This window comes from Geotrypetes seraphini, chromosome 3 (assembly GCF_902459505.1).
Source record: "Geotrypetes seraphini chromosome 3, aGeoSer1.1, whole genome shotgun sequence".
NCBI classification, from domain to species: Eukaryota; Metazoa; Chordata; class Amphibia; order Gymnophiona; family Dermophiidae; genus Geotrypetes; species Geotrypetes seraphini.
This window is the reverse complement of record NC_047086.1, coordinates 122,938,194-122,957,090: the sequence shown is the minus strand read 5'-3', so window position 1 is coordinate 122,957,090 and position 18,897 is coordinate 122,938,194. Positions and strand designations below refer to the sequence as shown.

Here is an 18,897-nt window from a genome sequence, read left to right as displayed (position 1 = left end):
GGGCGTTTGGGACTTAGGCTTTTTTGTTGTTCATTATATGTAGTAAGTGTAGACGTAGTGGTGGTCTGGGCGTTTAAACAGCTGAACGTAGAGGCAGGCCATTATAAAAAAAAAACCCTCCTTTTGAACAGTTTTTTTTAATAATGGACATTTTCCCTGCTTCTTCTTTCAATGTTTAAGGTCTTAGGCCAAAAGGGGACTTAGACTTTTTTTTAAAATTATGCCCCTCCACGTGTTTTACATTCAGGTACTTTATCATATTTCCCTATCTGTCCCGGTGGGTTCAAACTCTATCTAGTGTACCTGGGGCAATAAGGGGATTAAGTGACTTGTCCAGGGTCACAAGGAGCTGTGAGGGATTTGAACCCACAGCCTCAGGGTGCTGAAGCTGTAGTTTTAACTCCTGCACCACACACTCCCCACCAGATGGGATAGTCAATATCATAGTATACACAAATCTATATCCCCTTCTATTGAGGCTGGGGCACAAATGGAATGAAACAAAAATGCTGGGGTGGAGAAAAAAGGCCTCATAATATCAAGGAACGTAGCATAACAGCTACTGCTTAAAGTAAGCAAGTCCACTTATCATCATTGGTCTGGAAAAAAAAACTCCACCTCCATGCAAAAAAAAAAATCTCTTATATGCCACAAACCAACAACAGGAGGTATCACCAAAAAGTGGAAATGCAAAAAAAATAGAAAACTTGGGATTGCTGTTGGAGTTTCCCAAGTTTTCTATTTTTGCATTTCCACTTTTTTGTGATAGCTCCTGTTTTTGGCTTGTGGCATATAAGGGATTTATTTTTGCATGGAGGTGGAGTTTTTTTTTTCAGACCATTGATGATAAGTGAACTTTCATACTTTTAGCAGCAGCTGTTTTGTGGTAATTGAAATCACCCATTTTTATACCGTTGCCCAATTCTCCAGCTTTCCTAATCTCTGAAAACATTTCTTCATCTGTCTGCTCATTTTGATCAACAAGGCAAACTGGCTGCCAATCCTGCGGTGCAGGGCAATTTGGTGGCAGTAGACCGTGTGCTACAAGATGGCCCTGATTTGATGCCACTCTAAATGGAGTTTCCTAGGTCTTTCCCACCCCTCCCTGAGCTGCCAGTGTTCACTAGACCTGACCTGCCATCCTTGGTTGTAGATCCTTTGTAGATCACTGGTATGATACAGAGGAGGACTGGATTGGATTTATTTTGATGTACCGCTATTGATATAAGTATTAAACAACGAGTTATACTTCCTCCACTGGGCCCAAGCCTGCCACCAGTATCCTGAGGCGTGAAGGCACTATGATTTGTGGCCCAGCATTTATGTTTGTTTTCATGGTGATTGCTTGACCGCCTCTCTTTAGTTTCTGTGTGCCTGTGTTCTTCTTCTCATCTGTTCCTAGTCTCCTTGGGAGGGGTGAACTATGCAGTGCCAATATTAGTACAAATGAACAACCATTATTGGGGGGTGTAGACAAAAAAAATAAATAAAAGAAACGGTTCTTTGAGTGACTGACATAATATTCTGCTGTTGATATTTTGCATTTATGTGTACTCTTCCTGTCACATCTGCCACAGGGTTAGGATGTTTAGAAGGGAAATAAAGTGTGGTTTTGAGGTCTGCTGTTTGCTAGCATTTTTTATTTATAGACTTTGACATTAAAATTTCCTTAAACTCCTTTCCTGAGTACAAAACAATTTCTTAATGCAGCCAGTGCAACAACTGATAGGTTTCTGTGACACCAATGTACCCAGTATACCACTGCAGTACCAAGTCTTTCGGATCTTAGAAACATGCAGGCAGCCACTTCCTTCTGTCTGGTGAGCCTAGAAACCATTTGCTTCAGCTAAACGACTTTATTTCAATGCTGGTTTTAGTCCAGGTGTAGGGTTCAGTTGTTCTGATAGTGAGGGGCATCCAGGGGTTTTCTGATGCTCTGGACTGGGTTCAGAGCAAGGGTTCTCAACCCAGTCCTCAGGACACACCTAGCCAGACAGGTTTTCAGCTACCGACAAAGGATGTACATGAGATAAATTTGCATGCACTACCTTCATTGTATGTAAATTTAGTTCATGCATATTCATTGTGGATACCCTTAAAACCTGACCGACTGGGTGCAGTGGCTTAGTAAAGGGGGGTGGGGGTGATGGACCACCCCCGGTGCCATCTTGGTGGTGGTGCTGGCAACTCCTTGCCCCCTCATGCCACGCTCGTGCCCTCCCTTCCCTCTCCCCTCCGTAACCCCTTTAAAATCTTCACCAGTGCGAACAACTACTCTAGCCTGTTGCTCACGCCAGCCTGGCTCCCTCTGAAATCACTTCTGGGTCATGGGGGTTAGGAAGTGACGTCAGAAGGAAAACCAATGCCAGCGCATGCGGCAGGCCAGAGAAGCTGCTCGCGCTGGTGAAGATTTAAAGAAGTGCGGGGATGGGAAGGGAGGTGCAAGTGTGATGTGGGGGCGTGGAGAGGAATTCATGGGGGACCCCACCGCCCCAGGCACCTCCCACTCTCGCTACACCACTAGATATACATGAGATAAATTTGCATGCACTACCTCCTTTGCATGTAAATTTATTTCATGCATATCCATTGTGGATAGCCTTAAAACTTGACCAGCTGGGTGGGTCCTGAAGATTGGACTGAGTACCCTGGTTTAGAGGAGAGCGCAGGGTGATTCTGAGTGCCCAAGGCAGAGTGGGAGCATGAAGAGAGAGGGGTGAAATTGTTGCTTATGATGTAGCCACAGGGTGGGTACTGTCTGGCCTCATGAAAATGGCCATGCTAGGGCATAGTTCAGTGCCTCAGCTACAATGTGCAAGTGATGGTAGCAGCAGAGGAGCACGGTTTCAATTGGCAATGTGATACCCCTGGCAGCTGTCCATCTTACCTTACCAAGGAAAGCTTTGCCTTATTCTGATTACAGTGCTAACCTTTATAATTACTGCCTTGGCAGTTCTTGGCTGCAGGAAGCAGAAGTCCCTATTCTTCCTTTTGTGTCTTTTCTTAGGGCTAGTCTTACTGGAAATTAAATCATCTTGCTGCTGCTTTTCCTCTTCACCCTGTTGCCTCTTTCTTTCTGTGGTTCTTTTTCACTTGCTACGGACAGCTTATCTGTATGTTGTTTTGTTTTGTTTATTTTTGTAAACCTCTTTAATACTCCTTGTGCAAAGCAGTTGTAGGAACCTGTGGATTTTTGTACAGACATTGTGCATTAGAAAACTCTAGGCTCCTCCAACAGACCCCTCCTCCCCCATTGATGGAGAATAAGATAAACAAGGAACGCAGGTATGAAAGGCAAAAGCAACTGTAATTTTCCAAGTGGTGCTGCTTGCCCAAAGCTTCCCTCTGACGCAGCTTCCTGTTTCTGCTGGGGCACATCAGAGGGAAGCTCTGGGCATGCAGTACCGCTTGGAAAATTAAAGTTGCTGTTGCTTTTCTTACCCACGTTCCTTGCGAATCTTATTTTCTGTCGATGGAGGAGGGTTGGTCCATTGCCGATCGGTCCGTCAATGGGGCCCTCGTTGCCAATCGGAGGGGGGGAGACCGTGTTGCCGATTGATGCTGGGGGGGGGGGGCCTATCGCCATTTGAAAAAAGAAATACCCTCCTTCATCGAGCCCTAGGCACATGCCTACTGGGCCTATTTGTTAAGCCGGCCCTATTTGCAAATAGTGCACTCATTCACACACTATCAGGAAAGAATGCACACTCTTTCAGTAGAATGTGCACTAATAACTTTATTGTTCCCAAAATGAAAATATTTCAGAAATAAAAAGAAGACTCCTATAAATGACCCAGGAAACTAAACTGTTTTGGGCTATACATTCAAAATATATATCTTTATAAGATTATCCCACAGAAAGTAGACAACATACATTTACATTTGCTCCAAGGCAGGTCTCATTGCTTGCATGCATGTACTGCAATGAACAGATAATTGTGCCCACCCCTGCTCTGTCTATTCTGTACTCCAGCCAAATAAGCCCCTGAAACTCAGTTTTGGACTATTTGGAGCTGTCCTATATTCACCAGCTTAGCTTATGCAGGTCTCAGCTGAATATTGCCGGCACCTGCCTGACTCCTCCCCAGCTCCGCCCCCTGACCTACCCCTGACTGGTCCACTTTCTTGGGGCCTGTTAGAAATGAAATTCAGCAGCACTGTCCAAGTTACTGGTATTACATATTGGCAGTTAGACCTGATTGCAGTTCTTGAAGACAAAGGGCTCCTTTTATCAAGCCGCGTTAGCGGTATAACGCGCATAATAGCGTGTGCTAAACTGCCGGCTGCGCTATCCGCTAACGCCTGCCTTGAGCAGGCGGTAGTTTTTTGGTCAGCGCAGGGGTTAGTGCGTGATTAAAGTTGCGTGCGCTAACCCCGCTAGTGCGGCTTGATAAAAGATGCCCAAAGTTTCTTCCGTATTTCATTTTCTCCTCTCTGTTGCTAAAAGAAAAATAATTTGCATAAATTGTTAATAAACTGTTAGGATCCAATTACAATTTCTTGGGAGCAATTAGTGTGTTATGAAAGTTTTTGATATATGTTGTTTCTGTAATTCAGGTTATATGATATTTTAATAAACTTTCAAATTTGACTACTCCAGCTACATCCGGGCAGGACAGGATTAATTCGTCGAAGGCCCCTAGGCACACAAGTACACTGGGTCCCCTGCCCCACCCCACCCCACCATGCGCCCAGGCGGAAACAGGAAGCTGCGTCAGAGGGAAGCTTTAGGCAAGCAGCACCACTTGCACAATTACAGTTCCCGTTGCCTTTCTTACCCGCGTTGCTTGCTTGTCTTACTTTCCGTCGATGGGGGATGGGTGGGGGATTGCCGATCAATGCAGGAGGGGCCCATCGCAGTTTGGAAAAAACAATGTTGATGCCCTCCTTCATTGGGCCCCTTGACCATTTCAGGCCCTAGGCATGTGCCTACTTGGCCTATTGGTTAATCCTGCCTTGCATCCAGGGACTACTGTTCCACTTTTTTGTTGTTTTTGACAAATATGGTAGCCATAAACACATTGGAAGTCTAATGATCTTGCATTAGTAAAACATACATCTCTACTCAAAGAAAACATTTTTTAGAAGATTCCTTTATTCCCAACTTGACCTCAGTAGTATTTCTGATGAATCAATATAGATTAGGAAAAAATGAAGCAATATCAGACTATTGTTCAGTCTGCAGCTAAACTTATAAATAATTTTATGGTTATTTTTTCTTTTGCCAAAGGATGGGATTGGTGGGATCCAAAAGTTACTCAAAAGGAAAAGATAAGTTGCATAACAAGGGGAAATATCCACTTTATTGGCACAACAGGACCCCACAGCCACCACCACCACCACCAGTAAGTATACGGCATATTGCCATCCATTCCTATAACTCTTTGGGGCTCATTTTCAAAAAAGATAAATGTCCAAAAAGTGGCCTAAAGGGCAGCCAGATGGTTTCCTTGCGAAACCCTTCCAATTTGCTATTTTCAAAACCTATTTTCTAGAAGGATTTTCATGCTGTTTATCCGCAGTTTGTCTAAATCTGAAGGGGGCCGTGTTAGAGGAGTGATTTGGGTGGGACTAGGGTGGGCTTATTATTTGGATGCTTTTCCTTTTTTAACAATGAATAAGTGCAAAAAAGGTGCCCAAACTGACCCCAGAGGGATGAAGTCATGACCCCACTCACCTCCTAAAGATATAAATGAAACAGTACATAGCCAGCTGCAGATGTTATGGGCAATCCTAGTAAAGTAGCCTGGAGTAGCCTGGTGGTCAGTGAAGTTGACTACAGAGAAGGGGATCCAGACCCATATCCCACTCAAACTACTATATTTCTGGTGTAAGGTGTGAGCCCACCATAACCCAACAAAAACCTACTGAGCCATCATATAGGTGACCTGCAGGAATAAGGGCTATTGGTGTGGTGTATAGTTGGGTATAGTAAGTATTTGGTGGGTTTTGGAGGGCTCACCCTACAATATAAGGGGGTTATGTGAAGTTCACTGCAGTGCCCCCTGAGATGCCCCATAGCTCTGCTTGGATGTTTGTGTGCCTAGTCTGGTCCCCTCCTACATCCCAATAAATTGTTTTGTGCATTTTTCTTTTGGACACGTTTTTTTTTCCTTCAAAAAGATAGACACACATCTGAATAATGGTCATTTTTGAAAAAAAAAACAAAAAACAAACAACAAGATAGATGTTTTGCAGTTTTGAAAATGGGCATGTTTGATACTGGGTTTTTGTGTGTCTTCTGTAAAATGTCTAAACTCGGACATCATCTCGAAGATGACCCTCTGTGTGTGTTTGAACAAGTTAGTAATATATATGATACAATGTTTTATCTATGGTGTATTTATTGAGGTAAGTTATTTTTCTGTAATCCCCTGCTTTTTCCCAGATGCTGGCAAGGGGCACACAATGTTATTTTATTTGGTAGGGCCAGAGCTGGGATCAGCTTATCAGCTGGAGTCCCACAGCAAGCAAGCATCAGACAATCTACTCTCTCTTTGAGTAATGCAGACTAGAGAATGACACGGGTAGCCACGGGCAGAGGGACTCCAGACATGGGCCAGAGCTTGGGGACTTTCAAAACCTGGACAAACTGCCAGGTTTTGGAAAGTCCTTTGGTAGGGTTACCAGATCTCTGGATGTACCTGGACATTGTCCTCTTTTTAAACCCAGCACTTTGTGGCAGGACAAATACATATTGTTGCCATAGATTTTTATGCTCTTTTTAAACCCAGCACTTTGTCCAGATTTTATTTAACTAGAATCTAGTAACCCTACCCTTTGGGCACCCGGACAGTCCTCTAAAAAGAGGAGTGAGGTCACAAAGCAGAGACCATCTTTCAGGAAGTCCAGTAGCTGGCGTGGCTTCTCCTAAGGGTTTTCTTAAGCTTCTGGAAACTGCTGGAACTCCTGTCCTGAATCTCTAGCCTTTTCCAGAGGTGTCTGCACGTGGTCTGTGGTTCCTATGGAGGCCCAGGTGCATGAGCTTTTACCCCAACTGCCAAACACTCTGTGCAGCTCTGAATGCTAGGCTGCCCTTCCTACACCAGTACACAGTATGCAGCACTGATAATTTTACAGCTTTCAACTTGCGGTTCTGGGAAATAGATGAACTCCCTTAACTCCTCACTTCAGTGCATATTATTTGCCATGGGCTACATTTCATTATGGTACCCTTTTATTAAACCACAATAGAGCTTTTTACTGCAGGCTGGTGAGGAAGGTGTGGATCATTAGTAGAGCTGCTGCCGTCTCCACCCAGAGGTTGTAAGATTAAATCCCAGTGCTTCTCCTTGTGAGCCTGGGCAAGTCACGTAATCCTATATACCCATCACTTTAAATGCCAACGTCTCAAAAAGGCAGTATTCAAATCCCCATTCCCAAGTAAATACTCTAACATTGATCTCAAAGCCCATAGTAAAAAGCTCTACCACAGTTTGATATGTTTTATTTCCTCTTTTAAATTGCAATCTGAGCATGTTATGGTACAACAGTCAAAAGAAATCAAATATTTATTTATTGAGATTTATGTATTTCCTTTTTGAAGCAATTTATTCATAAATAAATAACCAACAAAATAACCGACTACTACCACTGCTATTAATTATATAGCTCTATGAGTCATACATTACATTACATTACTGATTTCTATTCCGCCTCAACCTTGCAGTTCTGGGCGGATTACAAAAGAGACATCTGGACTTTTCCAGAAGAGTTACAAGAAGAATGGTGTAGTATAGTTTAGGGAATGGGATACGGCAAGGAGGATTGGGCTATTCCAGTGGATATACAATTCGGGGTGCTGTACAGATAGGATATAGTGCAGCGCTGTACAGAGTCACAAAGAAGACAGTCCCCGCTTGAAAGAGCTTATAATCTAAACAGACAAGGCAGACAAACAGGATGTCATGGATACAGTTAAGGTGAACAGTTAATCTGCTGGCTGAGTTGGTGGGCAGCGGGGAGTAGGGTTATGGACTGAAGGCTATATCAAAAAGGGGGGTTTTCAGTCTGCTTTTAAACAAGGTAAGGGGCTTGGCGGACAAACTCAGGTAATTTATTCCAGCATAGGGGGCAGCTAGATGAAAGGAACGATGTCTGGAATTGTCAGTGGAGGAGAAGGGTACAGCTAAGAGTGGCTTATCTGAGGAACAGAATTCTCTGGGAGGTGTATAAGGAGAGAGGAGAGAAATTGAGGGGCAGCAAAATGAACACACTTGTAGGTCAGCAATAGGAGCTTGAACTGTTTGCGAAGGCGGATAGGGAGTGATTTAAGGAGTGGGGAGTGGAGAGACATGAGTGTAGCGAGGTTTGTAGACAATGAGTCAGGCAGCAGAGTTTTGCACGGTTTGCAGGGGGGAGAGAGAGGCAGCACTGTGGGAGACCAGTTAAACCAGTGGTCTCAAACTCAAACCCTTTGCAGGGCCACATTTTGGATTTGTAGGTACTTGGAGGGCCGCAGAAAAAATAGTTAATGTCTTATTAAAGAAATGACAATTTTGCATGTGGTAGAACTCTTTATAGTTTATAAATCTTTCCTTTTGGCCAAGTCTTAATAATAATATTGTCATTTCTAGCTAAAGAGACATATGATCAAGAAACTTTTATTTTACTTTTGTGATTATGATAAATATACTGAGGGCCTCAAAATAGTACCTGGCGGGCCGCGAGTTTGAGACCACTGAGTTAAACCAATATCTCTGCAGTAACAAAGGTCACTGAAGCAGAATAGATTTCAGGGTGATCCTTTCCTGGACTGACAGTCAGACAGCATAATCACTATCTCGCTTTATAATCTGCAAAATTCTTGAGTCATAGAAATGGCCAGATATTTGGAGAGATTTCTTGAAGTGTGGCAAAGATATCTGTAGCGGATGATGGGATATTCTGTCAGGCCCTTTGAGGGAATAGGGGTCTTTAGGGGGTCAAAGGTATTGACTGGGTTCTGGAAAGTGTCTTCAGGGAGTCTATTGTGAAATCTTATAGGTGGGGAAGCACTTTTATTGCACCAGCCCCTCTAAGAAGGCTTCTGGAGACAGGAATAAAGAACACTGTTTGCGAGAGGGATTACAAGTTGCGTTATTCATATACCGCAAAACTTACTGATCTGCAGTACTGAGCTACTACAGGGTAGTCACTCCTTCAATAAATTAACGTTTGGTAAAATGTGATATTGTAGGTTTGCTTAGTAGCTAGCCCTCTAAATAACTAATGAAATTTTGCATTGCAAGAAAGTAGAGGTATTGGAAAATGGAATATATGCTATAAAAATAAAAAATAAATCATGCATTGAGATAAACAAATGAGATGAATGGGCAAAGTGAACATAAATCAGAGCTGGGACCAACCTTTTCTGCACCTGGGACAGGTAATCAGAATTATAAACTCTAGCCCTGATTCTATAAAAGACACCTATAATTAGGTGCCTAGATCGGTGTGCTTAGCCGCTCTAGGCACCTAACTTAATTTTTATTAATTGACTAACCCCCCCCCTCCCTTATTTTACAAAAACGTGCATGAGTTTTTTAGTGCTGGCTGGCCCGCTGAATGCTCTCTGCTGCTCCGATGGTCATAGAGTTCCTATGAGTGTTGGAGCAGTGTAGAGCATTCAGCGTGCTGGCTGGTGCTAAAAACCTCTTGTGCGGTTTTGCAAAAGGTGGGGGTTAATTAGCTCTGATAATTCTCGTATCGATAATACAAGCATAACGAATTCCACCAAAAAGTGAAATTTAAGCGATCACAATTCCTCCAATTTTTTGTAATCATTTGGATGGCTGTCACAGTCATTATACCCTGTTTTTATGTCTGTCTATAGGAGGAATAGGAGATAACAACATCCCACATATTACCACGTCATATGACAGCGGAACCGCAGACTCCATAATCAGAGTAATATGTCCCCTTATAGATCTCCAAATGACAGTGCCAACATCTATTAGATTTTGAGCTATCTAACCTTTGTAATCTAACAGGGTCCAAAAACTTCTATGTAACAAAAAAAACAAGTTTGTCTCATAGATGCTGATGCTGTACATCTCATCCTCCAAGACCAAATCCGTGGCCATCGAGTAGCAGAAATCTTCTGCTTAATCTCAATGCTCCAAATATCTCTCAAACTTGTTTTTGGTTTCTTATTCATATAACCAGATATTAATTTATACCACTGGGCGGCCTGATGCCCTAGGAAATCTGTCTGGAAGCATAGGACCGATGATTTCTGAACAAAGGGGTAATATTACATGTTTTCATCTGACGTGGGGTCCATTGACCAATTTTATTGATTCTAATTAAATGGTTTTCCCTTTACTTCCGGTTATAATTTACACATCCAGGGAAGGAGGGTGGGTGGGAGGGAGATGGATAGGGAATAGTATCCTAATGATTTGTAAATACTATTATATAGTTATCTTGAAAACATTGAAATCGGAGGGGGGGGGGAGGGGGCAAAAATTATTCTTATGTATTTTACTGATGAATTTAAGTGCTGGGTTGTTGTCGGTTTTTTTTTTTTAATAACTTGTATGAATTCTTATATGCACTGTTTTTGGATTGAAAATGAATAAAGATTTATATATTTAAAAAAAAAATTAGCTCTGATAATTGAAAATGCATTAAAAACCAATTAAAAATGTTTTTAACAAAATTATTTTGCTGTTAGACACCTACCACCTTGCAGTAGGCATCTACACTAAGATACCTACCAGCACCTACATGGCAACTAGGTGTGGTCAGAGGCAGATGCAGGGCAAAGTTTAGGCGTGGATTGACTTAGGTAGCAGTAGGTGCCTAACTTAGGTGCACTCATTTAGGCAAAAAAAACCTACTTGGCAACACTGATCATTAAATGATCAAATTTGAATTCCTAAATGGAGTAAATACGTCCAAGACGTTTAAATCCAAGTTTAGACATTTCGGTTAAAACGTCCAAAAATCCAGTAGAGAAAATGACCATTTTCAAATCAGAAACACATCTTTTTGGGGGGAAAATGACCATTTCCTAGATTTTTTCCCCTAAGTGTGTTAATCTTTTTTATTTATTTATTGAATATTTTACAATCAAAACAAGCATACAATACTTGAATACAGATCTAGTATAGTAAACCCACATAACTTTTACAGTGAAACAAATCACCCAATAGTAAATTAATTATAATTATTTAGTCCACAATTATAGAGACAAAGAAAAGGAAATAAAACAAAGAAAAAATTTTACAATTCAAAAAGGGGACAGCGACAGGAGTACAAAGTCAGCAGCTAGTTCGTTTTAAGCTATAGGAAAGACTATTGGCCTTATCATTACTCCTTTCCCTTCTTTAGCCACAATAAAGTCTACCAATTGCTTCGGTTAAAAAAACAGGAAATTTTTACTACCTAATGAAACACAACATTTTCCAGCAATTTTTAATATAAAGGATGCTCCCAAGGCAAGGACTCTAGGTCTATATGTCAAAAGGTCCTTCCTTCTTTTTCTGGGTTACTTGAGATATATCAGGAAACAAACGAACAGTTGAACATAGAAATTGTTCATTGATGTGTCTGAAATAGGTCCAAAGAATTAAGTCCCTATCAAATTCCAAAGCAAATGTCACAATAAGAGTAGTCCTCTCTGTAATTACTTCCACAGAATTTTCCAGAAATTTTGTTAGATTCATCTCACCATCAACCCCTCCAGCCGTATCAGTAGGAGTTGAGCTTCCCAATAGAGATATATTGAGCTCTAAGTATTGGAAGTAAATTCTCTGCAGGAATTAATATCTCTCCTTACCATTTCAACAGCTAACTTGAACAAGTTTATTCCAAACTTACAAAAGTATTGTGTAGTATCTAGCCAATATTTTTTTAAAATCTGTTTGTGAAATAAACTCAAAAGCATTGTAGGCATCCAGATATAAACACATCTTCCAATTTCTCCCCAATCCTCTTCTCTACAAGATACACTTAGACCAGTGGTTTTAAACCCGTGACCCAGGGGCCACATGCAGCCCGCCAGGTACTATTTTGAAGCCCTCGGTATGTTTATCATAATCAGAAAAGTAAAATAAAACAGTTTCTTGATCATATGTCTCTTTAGCTATAAATTACAATACTATTACTAAGACTTAGCCAAAAGGAAAGATTTATAAACTATAAAGAGTTTAATTAACCTCATGCAAAATTGTCATTTCTTTAATAAGACATTAACTATGTTTTCTGAGACCCTCCAAGTACCTACAAATCCAAAATGTAGCCCTGCAAAGGGTTTGAGTTTGAGTCCACTGACTTAGACCAACCTAGCAAAATTATTATTCCCAATTCACTAATCAATATGCTTTTGCTTTTTCCAACAGGTTCCTTTCCACCAGTTCAACAATGCACAGCACTTGAACAATCAGACAGATCAAGGTAAACACCTTAAACTAACAGCTTACCACACAAAATATGTAATGCTTATAACAAAATGCCAGGACTTTTTCCACTTTCAGTTTTATATGACAATGAGGAAAAAAAATCAAAATATAATATCCTTAACCAAAGATTTTATATGTCTGCAAAAGCCAAATATTTAAAATAAGATTAATAGAATAAGATTGATAGAAAGATTTGGACAAGTTCCTGGAGGAAAAGTCTATCGTCTGTTATTGAGAAAGACATGGGGGAAGCCACTGCTTGCCCTGGATCGGTAGCATGGAATATTGCTACACCTCGGGTTTTGGCCAGGTAGTAGTGACCTGGATTGGCCACAGTGAAAACAGGCTACTGGACTTGATGGACCATTGGTCTGACCCAGTAAGACTATTCTTATGTTTTATGTCGCTCAAAAGGCAAAGTATTTTGGGGAGCGTATGGCACTGTGGTTAAAGCTACAGCCTCAGTACTCTGAGTTGTGGGTTCAAACCCATGCTGCTCTTTGTGACCCTGGGCCAGTCACTTAATCTTCTAATACCCGCCACTTTGAATGTCAGTCTTGAAATGCCAAAGCAACAAAAAGGCAGTATACAAGTCCCCATTCCCTTTCCCTTAAGTCTAATTTAGGCACCACTAGGCATTATATTATAAACAGCGCCTATCTGAAGACAGCTTCTTTGCGCCGCATTTCTTAGCACTTATTTTTTAGGCCCAGTTTATAGATTCAGGGCCTAATAGACTAAACTTTATATACAGTATGTTCTGATAAAGTTGAACAGAGCACATATTGAAAGACCTGGCAAACTTCTGTGAGAAACAACGAGCTCCCACTAGAAAAACTCAGGATGGATGCAGAGGTGAAGCAGAAACAAATTTTATTTTATCTAATCTGTTATTTGTGCGTTGCAAACTACCTATATAGGCTCAAGGCGAATTACAGAGAATAAAAGGAAGTACATTAAAGAACATGGGAGGGTCAGGGAGGGTGGTTGGAGGAGGAATTTTAGCGGGAAATTGAGATTAGGAGAGAAAAAAAGAAAAAAAAAAATCCTAGTCATAATGGAATGAAAATTCTGAAGTGGAGAGATGGAGGGATTGATGTAACTGGAGTAGTCAAATTTGAAAATATATTAAAATATCATATACCCTGAATTACAGAAACAACATATATCAAAAACTTTCATAACACACTAATTGCTCCCAAGAAATTGTAATTGGACCCTAACAATTTATGCAAATTATTTTTCTTTTAGCAACAGAGAGGAGAAAATGAAATACAGAAGAAACTTTGGGCTCCTTTTATCAAACCGCACTAGCGGGGTTAGCGCACGCGAGTTTTAATCACGCACTAACCACTGCAAGATTGTAGGAAAAATTTAACATTTTGCTCTCATGATTCCTAATACATATCTTGCTAAAGAATCTCTGCTTATACTACTGCAGAAGGCTGGAAGACTGTGCATGTAGTTTATAAAGCAAAAGAGGAAGCAATGTTTTGATGAGTCAGTTATAGCAATGGTCCCCAACCTTTTTGACACCAGATTTTGACAACCTTTTTGAAGCAGATTTTTCCAGGGACCGGTAAAGCGGGGGTGGGGGCGGGAAGGATTTGTGGGGTTCATAGGGCACTTTTGTACACAATATACGTTACATTTCTAATAAAAGTCATAATATCTTAATAGAAATTATACCATAATGCAGAATCAGTGGGAGCCGTGAGCTTGTTTTCCTGCAACCAGACGATCCCATCTAGGGATGATGGAAGACAGTGACACGCCGGGCCGCAAGAGATCCCCTTGCACGACATCTTTCCATCCCACACAGCAGAAACCCCGCCGACCCCTCCCACCACGAGACCGACATACCTCTGTTCTGAACAGCAGCAGCGGCAGCACTGAACAGGCTGCTTCGCTGCCTTCCCTCTGCCGCCGCATCACTGATGATGACATCATCAGGTATCTTTTCATCTCTTCCTCCCATACCCCCTGTATAGCAGGACCCCACCAACCCATCCCCCTGTGCAGCACCTTTCTATCTCTCCCTCCCATCCCCCACGTGCAGCAGAACCCCGACGACCCCGCCAACCCATCTCCTTGCGCCGCACCTTTCCATTTCTCCCTCCCAGAAGAACCCAGATGACCCTCCAACCACGAGGCACCGACATACCTCTGTTCTGAAAAGCAGCAGTGGCGGCAACACTGAACAGGCTGCTTTGCTGTCTTCCCCGCCAGGGCTTTCCCTCTGCCGCTGCGTCACTAATGATGTCATCAGTAACGAGGCGGCAGAGGAAAGGCCCCAGAGAAGGCAGTGAAGCAGCCTGTTCAGTGCTACTGCCGCCGCTGTTTTTCAGAACGGAGGTATGTTGGCCTCGAGGTCGGCGGAGTTCTGCTGTACGGGATGGGAACGAGGGATGGATAGATGTTGCACAAGGTGATCTCTCGCAGCCTGGCTGTCAGACAACCGTGGCCCGGGGGTTGGGGACCCCTGAGTTATAGAATACAATCTTGATTAACTGGCCTAAACAAGACCGACTCATTGCCAGAGGTGTGGTCTAGTGGTTAGAACTGCTGCCTCAGAGCCCTGAGGTTGTAAGTTTGACCCTAGCCTGCTCCTTGTGACTCTGGGCTACTCATACAGTCTCTGTTAGTAGGTATACCTTCACTACTTTTGTTAGGTTCCACATTAATATTATCATCTATTTATTTTCAGAGGAGAAATTTGTTATTGCACTGTACGATTATGCACCAGAAAGTAACCATTATTTACAACTCTGCAAAGGAGAAAAGCTGAAAGTTCTTGATGAGTAAGTTATTTCTTGTTTATTTATTTCTCACAGTAAGAGATGTCATCTGCATATGGGGCAGTGATCATTTTTTGACCTTTGCTGATTCTAGTTTAACTAGCTAAATATTTAAGCTCAAAACATAGGGAAAACAATTTTTTAGGTCAGTGAAGCTGGGGAGGGAGAATGCAAAACCATAGTAGTAGTAAAGTTAATTGATTGTTGAAGACTCATTATCGAGATCAATAGGAAACTGTGTTAAGCTTTCATAGATGTTGCAGGAGATTGTAAGAAGCACCTGCAGATTAATTTCCTTCGGAATGATTCTGATATTTATTTGCATGGGAATACAGTTACTCAATATTACTTATTATATCTGATATCCCTTAGATTTCTTAATTACAGGGATCACTTTGAAACCCTGCAGGAGCCTGCAAGCATAGTTTTAAAGGGAGATTCCTTATTGAGCTCCTCTTTGAAAATGAAGCATTATTTTTATTGTTTAATTCTGATTTTATTTTTTCCAAATTGTTTTTATAGTATATATTGGTTCATTATAAACTGCTTTAGTACTTTTTGTGTTGAGCAGTATATCAATAAATCAAATCAAATCAAATTTCTGCCACTCTTCCCCTCTCCTAGACATACCCCTTCTTGCCATGCTATAAAACCGTGTGGGTACTTAAGCTCACTGATGGCCAGTGGGATATTATACCCAAGGAAAAGAGTGTTACATCCTGATAAATAGATTTGAAAATTGCCCTCTGTTTATTAATATTTGTGGAGACCAGAAATCTGAAATCTACAATTCAAACGCACATAGTATGCAGCCCCCAAAATAGGAAAATTACAGTCTAGTTACTCAGCAGAGACAGCCACAGACATACATGAATGAATGAAAGGGTTGCTAGGTTGATGGAGAAGACTGGGAAGAAATCAGGGGTATGAGAAGTAGCCTAAGAAATGCCTATATGGATACAGACACCACTCAGGCAATTGAATAGCCAGATGTCATTAGCTGGCGGAGCTTGGGGATCCCTTTAGCCACAGCAAGGCTATGCTACTGCTAGTTGGGCCTGAGTCCAAAGTGGGTTGGTACCTGCCTACCTGGGCTCACCATTGCAACTCTAATGGGTGAATCTAAATGGCAATAAATAATATTCGATGATAACATTAACATATGTTATTTCTTCTTTTCATTTTTAGAAAAGGAGAATGGTGGCTGGCTAAGTCCCTTTTCACTGGGAGGGAGGGATACATACCTTCTAACTTCATTGCACAAGTTGACACTTTGGAAGTAGAAAGGTGAGTGTACAATGCAAGAGATTCTTTGATAAATTGCTTGGTTTTCAGGCAGGTAAAATGGATTCACGGCTAAGTTCTATTATTTCTCAGGCCCATTCATACATGTCCTTTAGGAAACTATTGAAAACTAATTTATTCGAAAAGTTTGTAAATTGATGTTTCAGAATATGGATTGGAAATTTGCACATTGATTTTACAGTTGTACTTTTTAAGGAATATCTATTTTCGCGAATGCATTTTATTCAATTATTGTATAATTTTAGTTGTTTTTAGATTTTGTACTTTTATTCACTGTTTGTATATTTTTAGTACTGTATGTGAACCGCCTAGAACTATGAGGTAGGGCGGTATATAAAAATAAAATTATTATTATTATAAACGAATCAAAATGCAAACATTTCAAACAAGATTAGAAAACTATCAGCCAGTACCAAACTTGCCCTCTCTGTCAAAGCTGGCATAAAAGGCAGTTCTTATGTTCTTAATTGCAGGACTATGAAGATGAAATTACCATTGTGTGTGCATTCCCAGGGGTAGAAATTGTTAGCTCTTCCATCTGCAAACAAAATTCCTGCTGCCTATAGGTCGATTGAAGATTTAAAAAGGGGAGGGGGAATTCAACAAAGGGCATTAAGTGCATTATTGCGCACTAACACGTTAGCGCACGCTAACTGATAAAGATGACCATTATATTCTATGGGCGTCTTTAGAAGTTAGCATGAGCTAACACGCTTAGCGCCCTTTGTTGAATCTCCCTTCAATGAAATTCAGGCAGTCTATTAAAACTTTTCAGAAACTGGATTTGCTGTGTTAAGGGATGAGGTATTACTTAGGTTGTTATATTATTGTGAAGAAATGCTTAATTTTATGTTTTAATATGAGTATTGTATGTAAAAGATTTTATTATGTTTTATGGATTTTATTTGTTCTTTTTGTAATCGAGCCTGAGCACTTTTGGAAAGATGGGATAAATGCCAAAATAAATAAATGTCTGAAACATTGTACTAGGAAGGGCTGACTGATATTCCTCTGCAACTTGTACTGTAGGAACACCCAATACTTAGCCACTCTTTTTTTTTGTACTTTATTTTTATTGAATTTTGCATTTAACCAATATAATAGATCCTGATCAATTTTCAAAGGGATCTGTTCATGAGGAGCTAGCTAAAATAAAGGCAGACAAAGCGATGGGGCCGGATGGTGTACATCCGAGGGTTCCAAGTTTCCAAGTTTATTAGGTTTTTATATACCGCCTATCAAGATTATCTGAAGGTGCTGAAGGAACTTAGGGAAGTTCTGGTATCTCGGCTGACTGACCTTTTCACTGAGTCTCTAGAGTCGGGAGTGGTACCAGAGGACTGGAGAAGGGCTGATGTGGTCCATCGCCACAAAAGTGGAAGAAGTAGGAAATTATAGGCCAGTAAGTCTGACTTCTGTGGTAAACAAATTAATGGAAACGCTTTTAAAACAAAAAAATGGTCAAGTTTCTGTAATCCTGTGGATTACAGGACTGGAGCCAACATGGATTCACTAGAGGTAGGTCTTGTCAGACAAATCTGATCAATTTCTTTGACTGGGTGACCAGAGAATTGGATAGAGGATGTGCGCTAGATGTGGTGTATATAGATTTTAGCAAAGCCTTTGGCAGTGTTCCACACAGACATCTGATAAATAAACTGAGTGCCCTTGGGATGGGTCCTAAAGTGACGGGCTGGGTCAGGAACTGGTTGAGTGGAAGGCGACAGAGGGTAGTGATCAATGGAGATCGCTCTGAGGAAAGGGATGTTACCAGTGGTGTGCCTCAAAGTTCTGTTCTTGTACCTGTTCATTTAATCATTTTTATAAATGATATTGCTGAAGGGTTGTTGGGTAAGATTTGCCTCTTTGTGGATAATACCAAAATCTGCAATAGAGTAGGCATGCCGGATGGTGTGAATAACATGAAGAAATACCTGGCAAAGCTTGAAGAATGGTCTGAAATTTGGCAGCTAAAATTTAATGCTAAGAAATGCAAGGTCATGCATTTGGGATGTAAAAATCTGAGGGAATGCTACAGTTTAGGGGATGAAGAACTTATGTGCACAACAGAAGAGCGGGACTTGGGTCTGATTGTATGTGATGATCTTAAGGTGGCAAAACAGGTTGAAAAGGACAGCGAAAGCTAAAAGGATGCAAGGTTGCATAGGGAGAGGTATGGACAGTAGGGGAAAGGAGGTATTGATGCCTTTGTATAAGACTGGTGAGACCTCATTTAGAATATTATGTACAATTCTGGAGGCTCCACCTTCAAAAAAATGCAAAAAGGATGGTCGGTCCAAAGGAAGGCTACTAAAATAGTGTGTGGTCTTTGTCATAAGGTATGGGGACAGACTTAAAGATCTCAATCTGTATACTTTGGAGGAAAGGTGGGAGAGAGGAGATATGAT

General features: G+C 41.2%; 1 protein-coding gene across 2 annotated transcripts in view; it reads left to right on the top strand.

The window, feature by feature from the left end:
• The window catches only part of BLK (BLK proto-oncogene, Src family tyrosine kinase), a 162,411-nt gene that overhangs the window by 74,810 nt on the left and 68,704 nt on the right, over positions 1-18,897 (top strand). For both annotated transcript variants that reach the window (XM_033937778.1, XM_033937777.1), the window contains exons 2-5: positions 5,231-5,345; positions 12,327-12,381; positions 15,094-15,187; positions 16,373-16,471. In XM_033937778.1, coding sequence (XP_033793669.1) covers positions 5,232-5,345; positions 12,327-12,381; positions 15,094-15,187; positions 16,373-16,471 — 362 coding nt within the window. In that variant the 5' untranslated portion in view covers position 5,231. The remainder of the gene's footprint in view (positions 1-5,230; positions 5,346-12,326; positions 12,382-15,093; positions 15,188-16,372; positions 16,472-18,897) is intronic.